Genomic DNA, 16,771 nt, shown 5'->3' on the forward strand with positions numbered 1-16,771 from the left:
AGAAAAAAGGAAAAATTCAAGACAAACTACAGAAGGGCACCTTTGACTGTGAAGCAGAGGATTAAGGGAGACTGCTAACACAGCTGGGGACATTATGGGTCCTCCTTGCATTTGAACATATACACAATCCTGGGAAAGTTTCTAAAGTTTATTTTAATATAGCTTGGTATCATTATTGTCTTTAAATTTAGATCCTTTTTTTTTCAAAAGAGCTGAAGTCTGTGGCTTGCAGATGTTTCTCTAATGTTTCATTTCAAGAACTGAATAAAATAAATGTTGTTTTATCTTTTTTCTCTTTGTATTTAATGAATTTTCCATATGCACTAAATCCACAGTATATTAATTAACATGTATCCATACAAGGAAAAAGTGGAGCTGATGAAAGGCCTTGTGATTAACTTAAATTAGAATCTGAAGTTTGATACGAGTATTTAGCAAATGTAATTTACCTAAAGAAATTAGAAATTGACTCTGTATTACTTATTCCACCCACATACCTCTGTTATATTAATAAAAAAATGCACACTGCCCATGTTTAAAATGGCTGTTCATCAGGTGCATGGCCATTTCTGGAAAATGTGATAAATCACCACCTTGAACCAGACAACAATTTCTGCCATTATAAAACAGACAGACAACCAAAGCGTGGATCTTTTTGTAGGCATTTCTGCACATCATGTGCCAAAAGGAGAATTTTTGACTAGATGTCCTCTAATTTGGCTGATATCTTTATATTTTCTCTTGTGGGAGATATCTGAAGAATTACATGAACATCAGTGGAAGCTGACATTTTCTGATCACAGGTAGCTGAGTGCTTCTCACAGGCAAACATGTGAATTGCACTTTTTCTTCTCTAGACATCGTATGAAAGCACAAAGCACAACTTGTGTCCTAGTAAAAGTCCAGCTGTGTATGCCCACTTGAAGAAGAACTGATATTCCCCTTGGACAGGGTCATATTATTACACAAGCACATACATAATGGTTCTGGTGTCTGTTATCTATAATAGGAGTGTAATGTAATTAAACCAAAACCTTGGTGTGCCGTGCTCCAAAAATATCAGCCAGAAAGAAGGCAAAATTCTGGTTTTCATAGCAACCTAATAGGGTCATCAAGACAGCCTACTATAACACAATTTTGATCTTTGATTCAAACCTCATGCCAAAGGGAGCTGATTTTTTTCCATTTAATTTAAATTTTAATGTAACTGAAAGGAGTTGACATTTGGCTGTCTAGAGGGCAAAGAAATTGGCAGGACACTTACATGATCTCACCAACAGTATGTGCACGGTAATAGCATTATACCATTTATCTGAGGAAGATTATCCCACTTATTCATAACTCAAAGCATATTGGTGAATAATTCAATTTTAAAAGCAATTTTTAACAACACAGCAATAATGAAATAAAATTCAACAGTTTTAAACAAATAGGAAGAACTGGGAAATATTTATCTCCCTCGACTCACAACACTATTCTGATTAACAACCAGATTGAAATTTTAAAAAATAATGACAGGTCCAATTTGTAATACAAAAGGGAAATGGAGATTACCAGAATTAAAATTGAACTAAAATCAAAATATGTATGCAAGTGAATTTAGAAAGAATTACACTAGATAGGAGAGAATGTAATGACCCGATTGCATACATTAGAAACAAAAATTCCAGCACATTAAGGATCAGTGTAATTTTGAGGTATGGTCTATTTTTGGGGCACAGAGACTGCAGCACTCAGCCTTCCTTCAAAGAGAAGTTCTATGATCTCACACAGTCAAACTGCACTGTCCACTAAAACCTCTCAAGGTAAAATGAGAGAAAACAGATCCTTTCCCTCTACGCTGTGGATCTGACTAGAAGCAGTGCAGCCATCTGCCACTACAGAAAAGGAGAGAACAGCCAGATTGGAGATTTTACTTCCATGACTCCACTAGATCTTGGAAATTTTAGACCAGGTCTTTCCTCACATGTTCGAGTTTCAAACCAAATGAAGTCTTTAAGCAAAGACTGATGGATGAAACCATAAAAAGGAAGAATAAAAACTGTATGCTCACAAACTAAAACCGATAAACTTGGCTTTAGCTTATTATGCAACATAAAAACTTTAGAGGTGAGTGGGTAAAAGGTTTAGTTTTGAAACTAAAGACATGCTCAAGCTGTGCAATGTACCTCATATTGATTTTATAGAGCTCCTGACATTTGTTTTGTGCTCATTTTTAATAAATCTGAGTTTGAAAACTTTCACTTTACAGCAGTAACATTTTCATTTGTTACTGAAAGTAGAAAACTCATTACCCACCTGAAGAACGTCTCCAAGGTCAGCAGTGCTAATATCTGGGTCTTCAGTGGTATTAAAAGGAACAGGGTTAATTCTTACAAGAGTGAGCACTCTGGGTTCTGGGTATCTCCACAGCATCATTCCTGGACTATCCTCAGTTTCATTGTAAAACACAACTTCATAGGCACTGGGCAGCTTTTGTGCTTCTGTCAAATGAAAGAAAGCTATAATCTATTATACAATTTCTAGAAAGAAACATGCTGGTTTATGAAACCAAAGTGATTAAAAAGAAATCCCTTGGGATCAAAACGAGAGAAAATAAAAAAGAAATTTCCCTGACTTTTAAAACATTACAGCTTAATGGAAAGAAATCAAAAAAGTCTTTTAAAGTATTTTTTTAATTCTAGCAGATGACTTTTCAGCTGCTTTTCCAAAAAATATAAAGTTATTCATTGTAAGAGGCAAGTAATGTCTACTAGGTTACTACTGTTTTTTCCTTTATAATCTGGAAAAAAAAAAGAAAGCAAGCCAAGATTATATCCTTCTTACCTGCATCTTGTATATACTGGAACAGGCCTGTTCTCAGATCATCTGAGGTATGCTCAGTTTTTGAGGCCTGATTCCTTTCTGTAGAAAAACAAGTGGGGTATGTTCGTTCAGGTATCAATGTCTCTACACTGCCCTTTTTAGCCAGGTACTGCCTCAGAAGCTCCTGGAGAAGAACTAAACAGTTCAAATGCTCTTGACCCCAGAAAACCTTTAAAAAAAGGGAAAAAAAAAGAAAAAAAAAGAGAGAGAAATGTTAAAAAAAATTGCATAGAAATATTCAGACATTTTTGAAGGGAAAAACACCTCTCCAAAACAACAGAAACTTTATACAGCTTTGAGCCTGCTCTACTTACAGCTTAATTGCTTGCAAGCATTCTTAATGTTAAAATAAAGAACAGAGGCAACATATCTTTACAAAACCATTTGTCAAATTTGTTCTTTTCATTATCTGAAGGAAAACATTAATTCCTACCATGTAACAATTCAATGTGATACTGCCTGGAAGACCACAGATCTTAAAAGTTATATTCAAGAACTGTATGTAATACTAGGACTGGTCACAGGTTTCTCAGTTCAAGACATGACAAAAACCCCTCAAAGACATAAAGTTTAAACTCTTCAAAGAGCTTGTTGCTCCAAAACTAGAATTCTGGAATACATTTAGAACTAAGTGACAAAGCAAAGAATGTGGCAGAGAGGACTTATGAAAGATCATCTTAAGCACAAAGTTGAAGCATATGAATTGGGTGTTCACCAAGTCCTCCAAGTGAGGTTAAAAAGTTCAAAGTTTTCTGAAATTTAAAAAAGAAATACAGAAAAATATCTAATAAAATTGGGCATGCAAAGTCCAAAAGATTGACACACGTAGCAAAATAAAAGGCAAGAAGGCATTCCTCTCCCCCAGTTTTGACAAGCATTGCTGTTTTTTTCAAATCAAGCTATTTGAAAGAATTGTATTAATGGGGACAAGTCCTTTAGACTTCATGTGCACAAGCAGGCCTTGAAGCAACATGGAAGACAAGGAAGCAACTAGCAATTGATACAGAAATTAGACTTGGAACCAGTGTGGGATGAAATCAAAATCCTCAGACAGTAACTTAGAAGTCCATGGAAAGGGTGTGAGTAAAGTAAACAAGTCAGGGATCACATAAAGAGTAACACACATTTTTCAATGGGGAAATACCAATTTTTAAACGTGAAAAAAAATAAATCAAAAGATGCCTAAAGGGAGTGTGGTATAGCTGCCAAGAAGGTAGGTTTTTTCTTGCCCTGCATCTACAAGTAAACCCATAGAATAAACCAAGACCCTCTTGAAACACAGCCACAGCCAGTGCTGAGCTAAACACTCCCAGGCTAGGCAGCTCAGCCCCTGAATTTAGTGCATCTCCTATGGTTTCTGGAGTACCTCTGGCTCAGGGTTCCACACTATCACTTCTTTTTCTCTTCAGTCAGATTTGGGATTAAAAGCACAAGAGACGGAATTCTGTGTTTGGACTCAGTTGTTTATTGATTCTCACCCATGTTACAGTGAGTGCTACAGCACTTCTAGCTAACAAGCTAAAAATGAAGAAATGGTGATGTATCTCTCTCATTACAAGGTCTTTTAAGGCTTAATTGTCCAATTAAGAACTAACATCTAAATTATTTTTACTTTTGACCCAATGACCAAACACCCATGACCCGCAGTGAAGCATTTTCTATCCAGTTAAAAAGTACCACCTATACCCATGAAGAAGAAGGTGAAGAAGAAAGAAACCTCTGGCCTAAAACTTCCATCTTGCCTTATACCTATTACTATATTCTAAAACCCCAAATTCCAAACCCTTTACCATGTGACATTGCACACTTCTATTCAAACTGCACACCAGTGATTCTAGTTCTATCATACAATTTTGGAAGCTTTCTCCAAGGCCTCAGGTCAAAAGCAGTGTTCTTTTGGGAGTCAGTGCCTGTCAGCACAGAAAGTTCAAAGCCCCCTCTTTCCAGGGTTCCAACACCACACCTGCTCTAGCACCACCTCACAGGAGCTCTCTGCCACCCTAAGCCAATATCAGAGGCCCCAGTTCCCCACTGACAGAGGAGGGATGAACATTGTTCTCTCTTGCACTTTTATTCATTTCATTTTTAGGCAGCTGGAGATTCCAGGGCATGGAACTCCTACTACAATAGTCAGAGATGAGGAACTGATTTTACATAAGCTCTCAAGGTTCTGCTGCAATACAAATTAACAGTGATAGATGAGATCATCTTCAGATGGTTTAGAGCTTGTAAAATCATTAGCCATAAATAAATTAATTTGAAACAGAACTGCTAATGATTTTGTCAGCATTTTCAAATCTATTCTGCCAGACCAAACACTTACTTATCTTCTGCAGAAGCTAATTTTCCCTAATTATATTCTAATAATAAAATGCTTTCTGAGAGTTATAGATTTTTTTTTTATTCTTGTCAAAACCCAAAGTTTTGGGAAAAAAAATAAGCATTTATATAGAGTTAGTCAGACAAGTACCTGTGAAAAACAAATAAAAAAGGAGTAAAAAAAATCCTGACTTTATTTATTCATCAAGATACATTTTTTTCTAAATTTTTATTATCTGATTAACCTTATTTCCAGTGCTGTGGTTCTAAAACCTTCTAATCCCATCTCTGGGAAAAAAACCATAATGACACAATTAAATGTCAAAATTTCCTTTCCATGTTTTATATACTTGATTTATGTATTTATTTTAAAACATTTGGTGTGTATAGTTACTATAATAAAAATAATTAAAACAAGACATATCTTAAAGCCCACTTGTTTAAGCCCCACAGAATCTATTTTTCATTTCAAGAACTCCCATACTTCCTGGACTGATTTCAAGTTGTGGGCACTTCCAAATAGGAGAGGATAGCCTGGAAAACTGAATATTAATTGCTACAAACAACAGTTTGCAATTACTCCCCTGAGAAATTCGTGTAAGTTTAAAAAGGAAGGATATGTACTTCTTAAGGCTACCCCTAGGCACTGCAGACACATAGATCATGGACAGACAAACATACACCCATCAGAACAGGACCCTAGATATTAAGTGTTAGTAATTTGATCCAGTAGTTTTAAGGAACACACACATACAGCTAAAATACAGGGCTCATGCAGCATTTAAAAAAATAAATCAAACCCAAAACACTATACATAATTTTTCAATCAGCAGTTTACATGAAAGAGTAGACACTTATTTTATAAGGTAAGATAAAAACCACCCAAATCAAACATGCAAAAATCCCCAACCTAGCAGCTGGTTGTAGGATGTAAAGGCTTTAATGCAATTTATTTATGAAAACTCAACCATCCAAAGCCAGCCCAGCTCAACAGCACAACCATAAGCACCTTATACAGACCTGCAGCAGTCCTCCTCTCAAATCAAGGTAGATTTTTGGAATGGATTGCTCGGGGCCAGGATCACCACTGTGCTTACACCACTTGGCTTCCACATTAACAGAGCAGCAAAAAGGGCCAACCAGAGATTTGGCTCTTTCTTTGAGACTTGTTTTAAGTAAGAAATCTTTTATGTCAAGGACTAAAGATGATCCATGGATTCCTAAAAGAAGAGACAGAAATTTAATTCCACTGGCAGCTATTCTCCCAACACTTTTGTGTTTATTTCCCAAATTCACTTGACCATGAGCCTGGGGATCCCTGCCTGCAAGCCATCACTCACAAGTAGCCCCACTGACTTTCATGGAAATACTGGTGTGGACCATCACTCTCCTCTCCAAGCAAGGGATCATAGCTGGGCCAAAAGATTTGTAATTTTTTAAAAATTTCCCTTTTTTTTTTGCTTAGCTTCTTCTTCCTACATTATCAACCAGCCTTTATACCATGTGGCAGCTACAGAGCAGGTATGTCTCATCCACACTCCTTACAAAGAAGCATTTGCCAAAGCATGACTTCTTGCATTCTGAGTATTTTAAGGTTTATGAGAAGAGGATTTTTTCATTAAACTATGAAATTTTTTTTTTTCAAGAAAGTCTGTTAAGAACAAGAACAGCTGTTTCACTTGATTATATTTCAAACTGATAGGAAATAGTGATTTTATACAGTTCTCTCTGCTTTTGTCCTGGTTAATTATTATAACATAGCACCTTCCTAGACTTAGGAATACTTAGCAGAAGAAGGGTATTGTTTGAATTCAAATAATTCAAAACAAATGCTTATCTCAAAATATATAATGCACATCTCCTCAGAAATATCATAACTTTTTGAACTCTACAAAGCTTCATGATACCTAAAAATGATAATGGCAGATTACATTTATGACAGAATTTACATACTCTCATTAAAGACACAAACATTATGAGAAGAGGAACATCACCTAGAAATATCCCAGCTCTTGTGAATTTAACTTAGTGCAAATTACTATTTAATAAAATAAACCATGCCTAATATCTCTATTTCTTTTGTATATTTACATGGAAAATACTACATCTGAGGTTGGCTTAACTTTTATCTCCTTTGGTGCTAATACTTGGACTCAACACCCTGAATATTGGATGTCATCCTACTTTATAATGCACACAGCTTATTTTTCTAAGGAAACTAGGCATTTACAAAAGGCAAAATATTAAAAAAAAAAAACAAAAACACCACACCTAAGGCTTACACACAGGTGTTTCAAGGTACAGTTTCATTTTATATTTTTATAAGATTGCTGGCAGAAAAATCCCCCCAAAACACAACTCACTGTTTTGAATCCGTGCAGTAAAACTTTTCCTATGAACCTCTCCTAGTATCCAAGGAAGAAGTTTGCATCCTGCAAACTAAGCACTATTTTTTGTAATGGAAGGAAATACATTGCATTTTTTTTTTTTTAACCAGGAAACACTAGGAAGGTCCAACAGTGCCCATAGTAATGATGGTGCTGAATTGTGTCCAACCTGAGTAGGATCCACAAACCTAAAGCATCTCTCCCTTGAGCAGCTGGAGTTTAGTAAGAATGATCAAGGGCTCAAACAAACCATCACCCCACACCAATCAACAGGGCTGTTGTCACCAAATGGGAAAGGAGTTCTATCTTTAGGGTTTTTGTTTAGGCTGGCTTCTGAAATACTGCATCTGCTCTCACAAATAATAGGCTTATGGGACAGATCTGTTCAAGGTGGTTTTTGACATTGAGTTTCAGTGATAATCAAGAAAACTAGCACTAACACACACCAACACTCTGCTATGGTTAGTTATTTTAAAAGGCTCTACAATATTTGGAAATTCATTTTTTTCATATTCTATATGGAATTTTGATTTTAAAGAGAAGAAATTCTTGGTAACTATTGCACAATTCTTCAATATAAAGAAATGTTCTTCCTATAGTTTTATTGGAATATGTGCCAAGTTGCAGAAATAACAAAAGGGGAAAAGGAATGCCAGAATACAAGTGGTTTTATTTATGTTTTCTTTCACTGGGATTACACTTGGAAGGATTATGTTTTGCAGTTTCTTTGTGTTGTCATCTCAGCTCCACAAAGTACAAAGAAAACACAATATCCAACAGCTTAGAAGCAGAACTGAGCATTCAGCACATAATACTGCTGGTTCAAAATCAGCAGTGTCTTTCTCAAATGCTAAGCAAACAATAAGAAATGAAGAAACAATTAAGAATAAGGAAGTGTTGGTTAGTTTTCAATACATGAAATATTACAAGACACATCCATGGATTGTGTCCTACAAATACCAGGAAAAGCTCAGGAACTCAGTAAGACATTTTTATTTTTCTTGCTGTGACCCAGATTGCTCTTGTGTAGACAAGAATCACACCCTTGTCCCTTCTGGGAGTTGTATCTACATGTCCTTTCAGGGTTGAAGTGATTATGTATAAAAAACCACTGTTCACTGATAAAAAAAATGCAACACAGAGAGCATTTAGACAAACTTGCATGAAGTGATGTTTTAGGAAGCTTAAAGAAAATAACTGAAGAACAAGTATGCACAAACCTTAAAAATCAATAGTAAGGTAAAGAGATCTCTGTATCTCAGAGAAGTTTCAATAGGGTGCTATTTCTATGGAAATCCTGAAAGTATATGTTCAGTCAGTGAAGTGCTTTCTCATGACTAAAGCAATCACCTCAGAAAAGTAAAGACACAAAATAATTTTCCCTTGTTTTTGCCTTCCCACACACTATTTTCAGTCAGTCCTTCAATGCATCTTTCATAAACCTCTATTGTGGAAGCCTACCTTCAGTTTAAATAGATTAAATCAAAGTCTCCATTTGAAGTGAACTTGAGATGGCAGCACAAAGAAACAATATATCTTCATAAATGATTGCTGTGACATGCAGAAGTTAACTTGTGCTGTTTGGATCATGGCTCATGAACACCATTGCACTTTTCAGTACGTGCAATAATTTACTTTTAGGAACAAATAGTTTCATGACTTTTAAAATACTCCTCCAAGAGACTAATAAATATGAAGCACTTGCTTTGGACAGTGTTTAAAAAATGCTGCCAGTCCTCCCCTGTCAGACTCCAGCCAGAAACACAAGAGCACCACAAAATGCATCTATACACTAACGAAGCAAAAGAGACCAAAAGAGACCAGGCTTCTGTGTGCTATTGGAAGGATTCCCTTTATGATGACATATGCTCAAAAGGAATATCCAGGTATTTTTATATGGTTGGAAATAATGTAGGAGGGTTGAAAAATAGCTAGCTTGTCAAGTTCAAGAAATTACCTTGCTCCAAAATTAAAGGTGGAGATCATTAGAACAGAACAGTGAAAAAATTTTACCTAAAGTCACTTTGATGTTCTAACATCTTTTTTCATTCAGTAAAATACTTGATTTATGCTAAGATTTACAAAGACATCTCACAGAATTTGAGTACCCTAATACAGTTTTACACCGTTAGATTAGGGTTTATATATAATTATAGTAGAGTTGCATTAGCATATGTCAGTAATAGAAGGCTTCACCCTTGTTAAACTGCTGTGTGTGCATAAATCCATTTGTGTGAATAGTAAAAGGAAGAGTTGGCCCATTTGAATAGATGCAGCAAATATATAAAAACAATCCTTGTTGTATAGTAATGATAACTTAGGGTTTGAGCAATATGGGTATTAAGAAAGAGCTCTGTTTGTTTTTCCTGGTTAACAAAGGGAAAGACAATGTTTTGACATACACTATAGACTTTCTGTTTTCAAAAATATTTCAGTGCTGATACTTGAATCAACTCCAAATGAAATGAGTAGAAATACAGAAGGAGCTTTTTTCCTTCTATTCCCAGTGCATTTGCTCTTCCTTAGCTGCAAATGTTGTTTGGTTCACTGCACTGTCACCTAATACAACACAGAACATGATTTTAATTGTCAAACTTCAAATAGGGGACAAAAGAATTAAGAAAATGAAAACACATGTATTTTAACAAAGGTAGCAAATGGCACTGAACTGGCACTTAGCTCTTTTGAAAAGCCAGTAGCTTTGCTACAAACAATAGCACTATGAAGAAAACTGCTTTTCTGGGTTTGGGGCAGCTCAGAAGCAGGAGTGTGTCCCAGAGCACAGATCCAGCCATGCTGGTTCAGAGGCATGTGGGTGATAAGGTCTCACCACCAGCAGCAGCCTGTGGAATGTATTCCCATCCAAGGGATCCTGGTACCCTCTGAAGGAAGAAATCCAGGCTCTCCCATGGGTCCTCCATGCCTGGGTGGCACAGATATAATCTTGCTGCTGAAGATCAACTGGTTTTCCTTACTACTTTCTAATAAAGTAATAATCTGTGATATTTGGTTCTGAACATTCACTCTTCACATTTGTAACTTCAGTAGCTATTTTCAGATTGTCAGTGCCATCAAGAAAGCTATAAAAATGTAAATATGCCGTTATATCAAATATATTGGTACAAGTATCTAGACAATTCTTTCCTCTTAAGAAAACAGTAGATACATAACAAACTGAGTCGCTATAATACAGTTTACAATGCTCTGTTGACAAGTATTCTTGACAAACCATCTTCTGAGAAGAAAGGGTAACAAAGCTGTGAAAATAATTACAGGGGAAATACTGCAGTTAATTTAAGAGCCAGCCAATTTACTCAAGTCTAGAAACAGCAGTAGCAAACAAATGGTAAGGCATAGTAAAGAACAATTTTAAGAACAATTTTCCAGGAAAGATTTAGTTAACAATCCACTGACCGCACTGGATTTCTCATTAGTATCGAGCTGAATCTTATGATGGTTCATTCTCCCCATGAGAACAATACTTGCATGTTAGCAATTAGCTATTCTTTAGTGAAAGAGAGTTTTTCAGCATTACATTGGGACACATATGGGCTCTGTAAAAACATGAGATGTGTAACACACGGTAAACAGAAAGTAATGATCTTAAACAGGCAAAACCCTTGAATTCATCACTAATAAATGTCCCCATGCATTCAGCAGTGCTGGCTGCTGGGAGCCTGCTTTCTTCAAGTACTTCAAACACTAAAATCCAGGAACATTTATTATTTTAATCCATTACAGGCAGTGGTTGATTTAACTTTATTGGTTGTGGTGGTGGTAGTAGTTATAGTAGGGGTAAAGCTATGTTCTTTTACACATCATTTCAAAAGGGCTTAATTATATTTTATAGCTCAGGCCAGGAATCCTGCTTGTTTTGTGTCTAACAAGGTTCAAATGGAGTTCAGGTCAGTGATGAATCAGAAGAGAAGTCAAAGATGGTTATCTATTTGAAATGAGCTCATCTCCCTTAAAGAATAAGTGGGCAGGTACATCATGTTCATTACACTAGTGCATACTAAATAACTGAAAATCTCAATTCACTTGGTGATTTGGTAATTTTGGATCTTGTGATGCCTGATCACAGCAGGCATATTAATATTGGTCAAGGCTGTCTTTGGAGTACAATAATTTAGAATATATTTGTAAAGCTCCATATTGACTTATGTTGTTCCAATTAGGTGGAGAAAAATGCATAATATAAACCAACAAAAATAGTGTTCATTTTGCATCTGTGAGTCTTGCTTTCAAAAGTGAGTGCTATATTGATATGAGTAGTACTTGGTTCTTTTATAATAAACATTTTATTTTTAGATACCACCAGGTTTCAGAAAAACAGCTAAACATTCTTACTCCAGCTCTACAGATGGACATGGGAATGTTCTTTAAAAAAAGATCTATGCATTTTCGCACCTTAATTTTAGGTGGCTGGTTGAAAACTTTGGCTTATTTGCAGGAGATAGCTGGTATCTACAAATGTCACTGATCTTTAAAGTTGTAGATACTTAGCATAACTGAAAAATCAGACACTGAATCCACTGAAAATAGTGGATGCCACACAAAATGCATCCCAATATAATCACCACAAAGTTGACTTAGAGTTACAGCTTTGATGTCTTGCTCCTCTGGCTCTACACTTGATTCAGTGAATTTTAACTGCTTTAGTAAACTAAATTGTCCATGAACTAGAGGGTAACTTATCTTTATAAATAAACCATCGTGAAGACAGTGCCTGGCAGCAGCTGAGCTCTATTTGAGCCTCTATAACCCAGTCAGTCATGACTGTGGAAGTCCAAGGCTTGACAGATACACCCAGGCCACACAAACCAAACAGGTTTCCCTGCACTCTTGGGATGTGCTCCTGAGGATCAAGGACAGTCCAAGTCCAGGCTTATCCCAGTCCTCTCCCTTCAATCCTTCCTCCTTTGTATACTTCTCTGTATTCTCATTTGTGCCAGCATGGTCATTAAAGTGTACATGTTCAGTGAGCCAGATGAAGGAGTCAATCTTGCTGCAAACTTTATTATTAGTTTGGTTTTCAGAAAAACGGGTGCCCTGCCTCAATCCAATGATCAGCTACCTGAGTAACTGAGCTGGCACAAGGCAGCGTGTGGAAATGTGTGGCTACAGTAACCTGAATTTCCTATGAAACTGCACCTTTTGTCTGGGCAGCAAGCTGGTGATTGCATCCCATAAAAATATTCTTGACATGGAAAAAGAAGAAACGTCAGTATAATTTAAACAGTTTAAGGAACTGGTCCCTAAGACTATAAGGCTATATAAGTCTATAAGTCCCTAAGACTAAGTGTTCTATACCTCACACTGAAAAGTGAAGATTGAACTAGAAGAACATCACAGAAAACAATATGTAAAAAGAAAACATCCAGCTTTCACTGTTATATCTACTTTCTCATGAATTTAAACAGTCTACTAAATTGACTTCTATGTAAATAATGTGTCACCTACTACTGCCACATACAGCACTGGGATCCCACTATCAAAAGAAATTCCAGTCTCAAAAAATATGTAATGAATAATAATATGTAATGAACAATAAAAGCTGAAGAGATTAAAAACACAACTATATTTGTTCTGAATCAAATTTCATCTGAAATACTTTTAAAGCTGAGTTATTCAGATTGTTCTACAAAATTAGTGCACAGTGTCTAGAATAAACAATCTACCAGGAACTTTTTATTCTTTTTTTTTACCCTCTGAAGGGTAGGCGCTAGTTCATCAGTAGCAATTCTGAACCCTATTACAAAGTATCAGTAGGGAATCTGACCAGGATTAATAGTGGTACTCAGTCCTGGGATTAGATGGAGTCTTGTTTCATGGATTTTAGGCCATCTGTTCTTCCCTCCTACATTATACTCCTGCAGAACTATAAACGCACCTCCACCTCAGGGACTATAGAAAGGAATTAGAATTCTTCTGCTTTTCATTATCACAAGATTCAGTAACTCATTTCATTGTCAGGATAATCCCCTTTTACTCTTTCTTTTGCGCTTGCAGGATATGCCAAAATGACAAATAAAATCCCAGATGTTGGAGACCTGATGAGGTCTCCACCTTTCCCTGAGTGTTGGGTTTAAGCTACTTGGGACACGGTGTCAAATCTGACAGGACCCTGATGCCCACACCCAATATTCATTAAGGTTTGTTAGTGATTTGTATAGCTGTCTACAAGCTGCACTTCCACCTCAGTCCTCAGTGGCCATTTAAATATTTAGTTTGTCCTCTGGCTTTTACTGACAGAGAATTAATTTCCTATTGTTCAAGTGTTGGAAAGAGTTTATATTTCTTTCTAAAAGTAACAAACGCCTTCTGGGTGTTGTAAATGGCTTGTTACTGCTGCATATTATTTTAGGTAGTCATATCTAATTTAAAGTTTTATTTCCCCATGGGCTAACTTGCATATCTGCAGCATCCAAAGGCTATGACAACGCCTTAGCAGAGTTTTCTCGAGGGAGTTAGTTAACTCCAAATTGAAGTTTGGTCTTTGTGCTATACCAATTCATATCTGCATTTAATTTCCAAAAGTTCTGTAAAGTATCTCAAGTATGTAATTATTCTCAGGTTTAGTAAAAATACTTGCAATTATCATAAGCTCAACTGGTGTTTATTTTTTCTCCCCTTATTTATATGCTAAAGTAATCATCTCTACATATGGGACAAAGGGCTGGGGAATTCTGTGTATGATCTTTGGAATATTTCATGTCTGTAACTCTCTCAGTTCAGGCACAGAGCAGCACGACTTCCCTCCCGTGTCCAGCCAGAGTAAAATAAAGCTCCACAGAGAGGCTACAGGCTTCTTGCTGTCTTTCACTTTGGGGAAAGAATGGTCCTCAACTTCTCTCAATTTATCTGCTCTTTTGGCAGGTAGGTAGTGCTAATTTCAACTACAAACCTACACTAACTGTAAGCCATATGTTTAGAATTGCATTCTATTTTCTAGTATTTCTTGCTAAAACCTATTTCAATTCTAATGCCCTTTGACAGTTAAAGAGTGAGTCACACACCTCAAGCACTGCACCCAGCAATCTCAGATCTGACTGGGTACATGGGACTCGAGCTCTAAGCAGTTGTGGAGATGCCACGTACTTCAGAGGACGAAAATCACTGCACCAGGTTTAACAACAGTTCTTGGAGTTGGGATTTTCATCAACAATACAAATAAGCTGCCAGGCTAACTGTTTGGTATTTCAAAAGTGGGTACAAGTTTTAACTTGTAACTCCAAGCCACAAAGTATAAAATTACTAGAGATAACTGTTTTATTGACAAAGTCCTACCCTTAAGGGCATCAGGAAAACTGGTAACCTCATTTAAAGTAAAATTATTTTTTTTTTTCCTTAAAGGGATTTTGTTTTGTTTTATTATTTTTTCTTTTTGTGCCAGTACACTGCAACATAGCCTACAACAGTATTACTTTACTAAAACCAAAATACTGAGTATTTAACCATGAGTACAGAAGGGAACATAAGTATTCTAACAGAAATAGTAACCATGTTGTTATAAGTAACTGTTGTACTAAAACCTGAAAAATGTCCAAAAAATGAAGTCCCTTGACACACTAAAGGTTTGGAGTTGTACAACAGCGCAGCAGGATATATAGAAATAGAGGTGTTTTAGTTTGATCCAATTGCAATGTGAGTGTTCAACACTTACAATTTATTTTGTTAGAAGTGAAATCATTCAACTAATTAGCCCCTCTGTTTTTCAGAAGCTAAAACTTTTTAGTTTCTTAAGAAATTCAGAAGAAAAATGAAACCAGAATGTTCTTTAGTTTCCATGATTAAACCAGTAAACTCCAGAGGGAAAACTGATAATTAAAAAAAAAAAAAAGTTGGATAGCAAGCTTTCTTTTTAATTTCAGCTAAAAAGAAATGAAAGCAATACACAAGGTCATGCACTCTTATTTTCCCCCTATAAGGGAGTAAAAATGCCGACAATTTATATTCTTGTGAGGTTATTTTTGCTCAATAATTCCTAGCAAATAGGATTCCTTACAAAACAACTTCATCACCTGCATTAAAACTCATCTGGAAAAGGAGTCGTTTACACTGTTTATAAAACACTGCCACATAAAACGTGTAAAAAACCATATTTCACTAAAAATAGCTTGCGTAAGTAAGGGTTTAGAGTAGTTTCTACTGCTATAATTGTTCCTTTGTAGTTTTTTCCATTATGTTTTTGAACAGTGTTTTTAACTCTGTTTATTAAAGTCAGCACATCAAAAAGGATCAAAGAGTAAGCTAGTGAGAACCAAAGAAACCCCAAGCATATTGTGTTGTCTCACTGGGGAGTTATGCAGATTCAAGTAAACAAGTGCAAATTGTTGAGGTTTTAATGAAAATTTTCTACAATTATTGTATCTGAAGTCATTCTATATAATAACATCTGTACAGCAGATGGCCATACTGTACAAAAGGCAAGCAATGCTCCTTTTTCTTCCTCTGTTTTAACAGTACATCTGAGATGACTACTTTTGTCATTGTGCTTAGCTTGGTTCAGCAAATAATTCGTAAAATGCAGCTGCTGCAGATGGTCACAATAGTTATTCGACTGTAAAATCAAAGACACAGTGAAGTATTCACATATTAGTTTCATTCTATTAAAAAAAACCTCTGACATTAATCCTGTTCAGCTCAAAAGGTGTAGCTATAAAACTTTTTATAAAAAGAACAGTAGTGAAGAACTGAGATATCTAAATGCTCCTTTCTCTCAAGACACAGCAGCAAACTTTTAAAAATTGAGTTAGCTTGCATAATTTTTTTGTAATTAAAAAAACAAATCTAGTTAGCAACTGTGGTATTCTTCTAAAGGATTTTTTGACTTAAGATTATAATACCATTTTCCTCACACTGAGTATTATATCTTCTCTTCTGAAGTCGTAATTTCCACTTTGGTTTCTATCAGCATTTTAAATTCAGATTAAGAACTGTAAAAAAAAAACCCAAGTAATTAAAATTTTTTTTTGACAATTTAAATCAGTATTGTGGAACTGTGTATTTTGCTCTAATTAAAACTGAATTTACTGCACCACAACAGTGAAAAGCCTCATGCAGAAGTATTTTTCTTCTTATAACGTAGAGATCAAGCATTTTTAACTGGAAAGAAACATGAAAAGCATCCGTTGGTTTCTATTAATTGTCTGGTTATGGAAGTTCTTTATATAGAATAACTAATGTCCATTTTCATT

The 16,771-nt window shown here is 35.8% G+C and overlaps 1 protein-coding gene across 6 annotated transcripts in view; it reads right to left on the reverse strand.

The window, feature by feature from the left end:
- Positions 1–16,771, reverse strand: part of VPS13B (vacuolar protein sorting 13 homolog B) — a 425,154-nt gene that overhangs the window by 77,244 nt on the left and 331,139 nt on the right. For all 6 annotated transcript variants that reach the window (XM_056483011.1, XM_056483012.1, XM_056483014.1 and 3 more), the window contains exons 37-39: positions 6,205–6,404; positions 2,827–3,034; positions 2,299–2,483 (exon numbers count right to left, since the gene is read on the reverse strand). In XM_056483011.1, the coding sequence (XP_056338986.1) occupies positions 2,299–2,483; positions 2,827–3,034; positions 6,205–6,404 (593 nt within the window). The remainder of the gene's footprint in view (positions 1–2,298; positions 2,484–2,826; positions 3,035–6,204; positions 6,405–16,771) is intronic.

This window comes from Oenanthe melanoleuca, chromosome 2 (genome assembly GCF_029582105.1).
Source record: "Oenanthe melanoleuca isolate GR-GAL-2019-014 chromosome 2, OMel1.0, whole genome shotgun sequence".
Lineage (NCBI taxonomy): Eukaryota > Metazoa > Chordata > Aves > Passeriformes > Muscicapidae > Oenanthe > Oenanthe melanoleuca.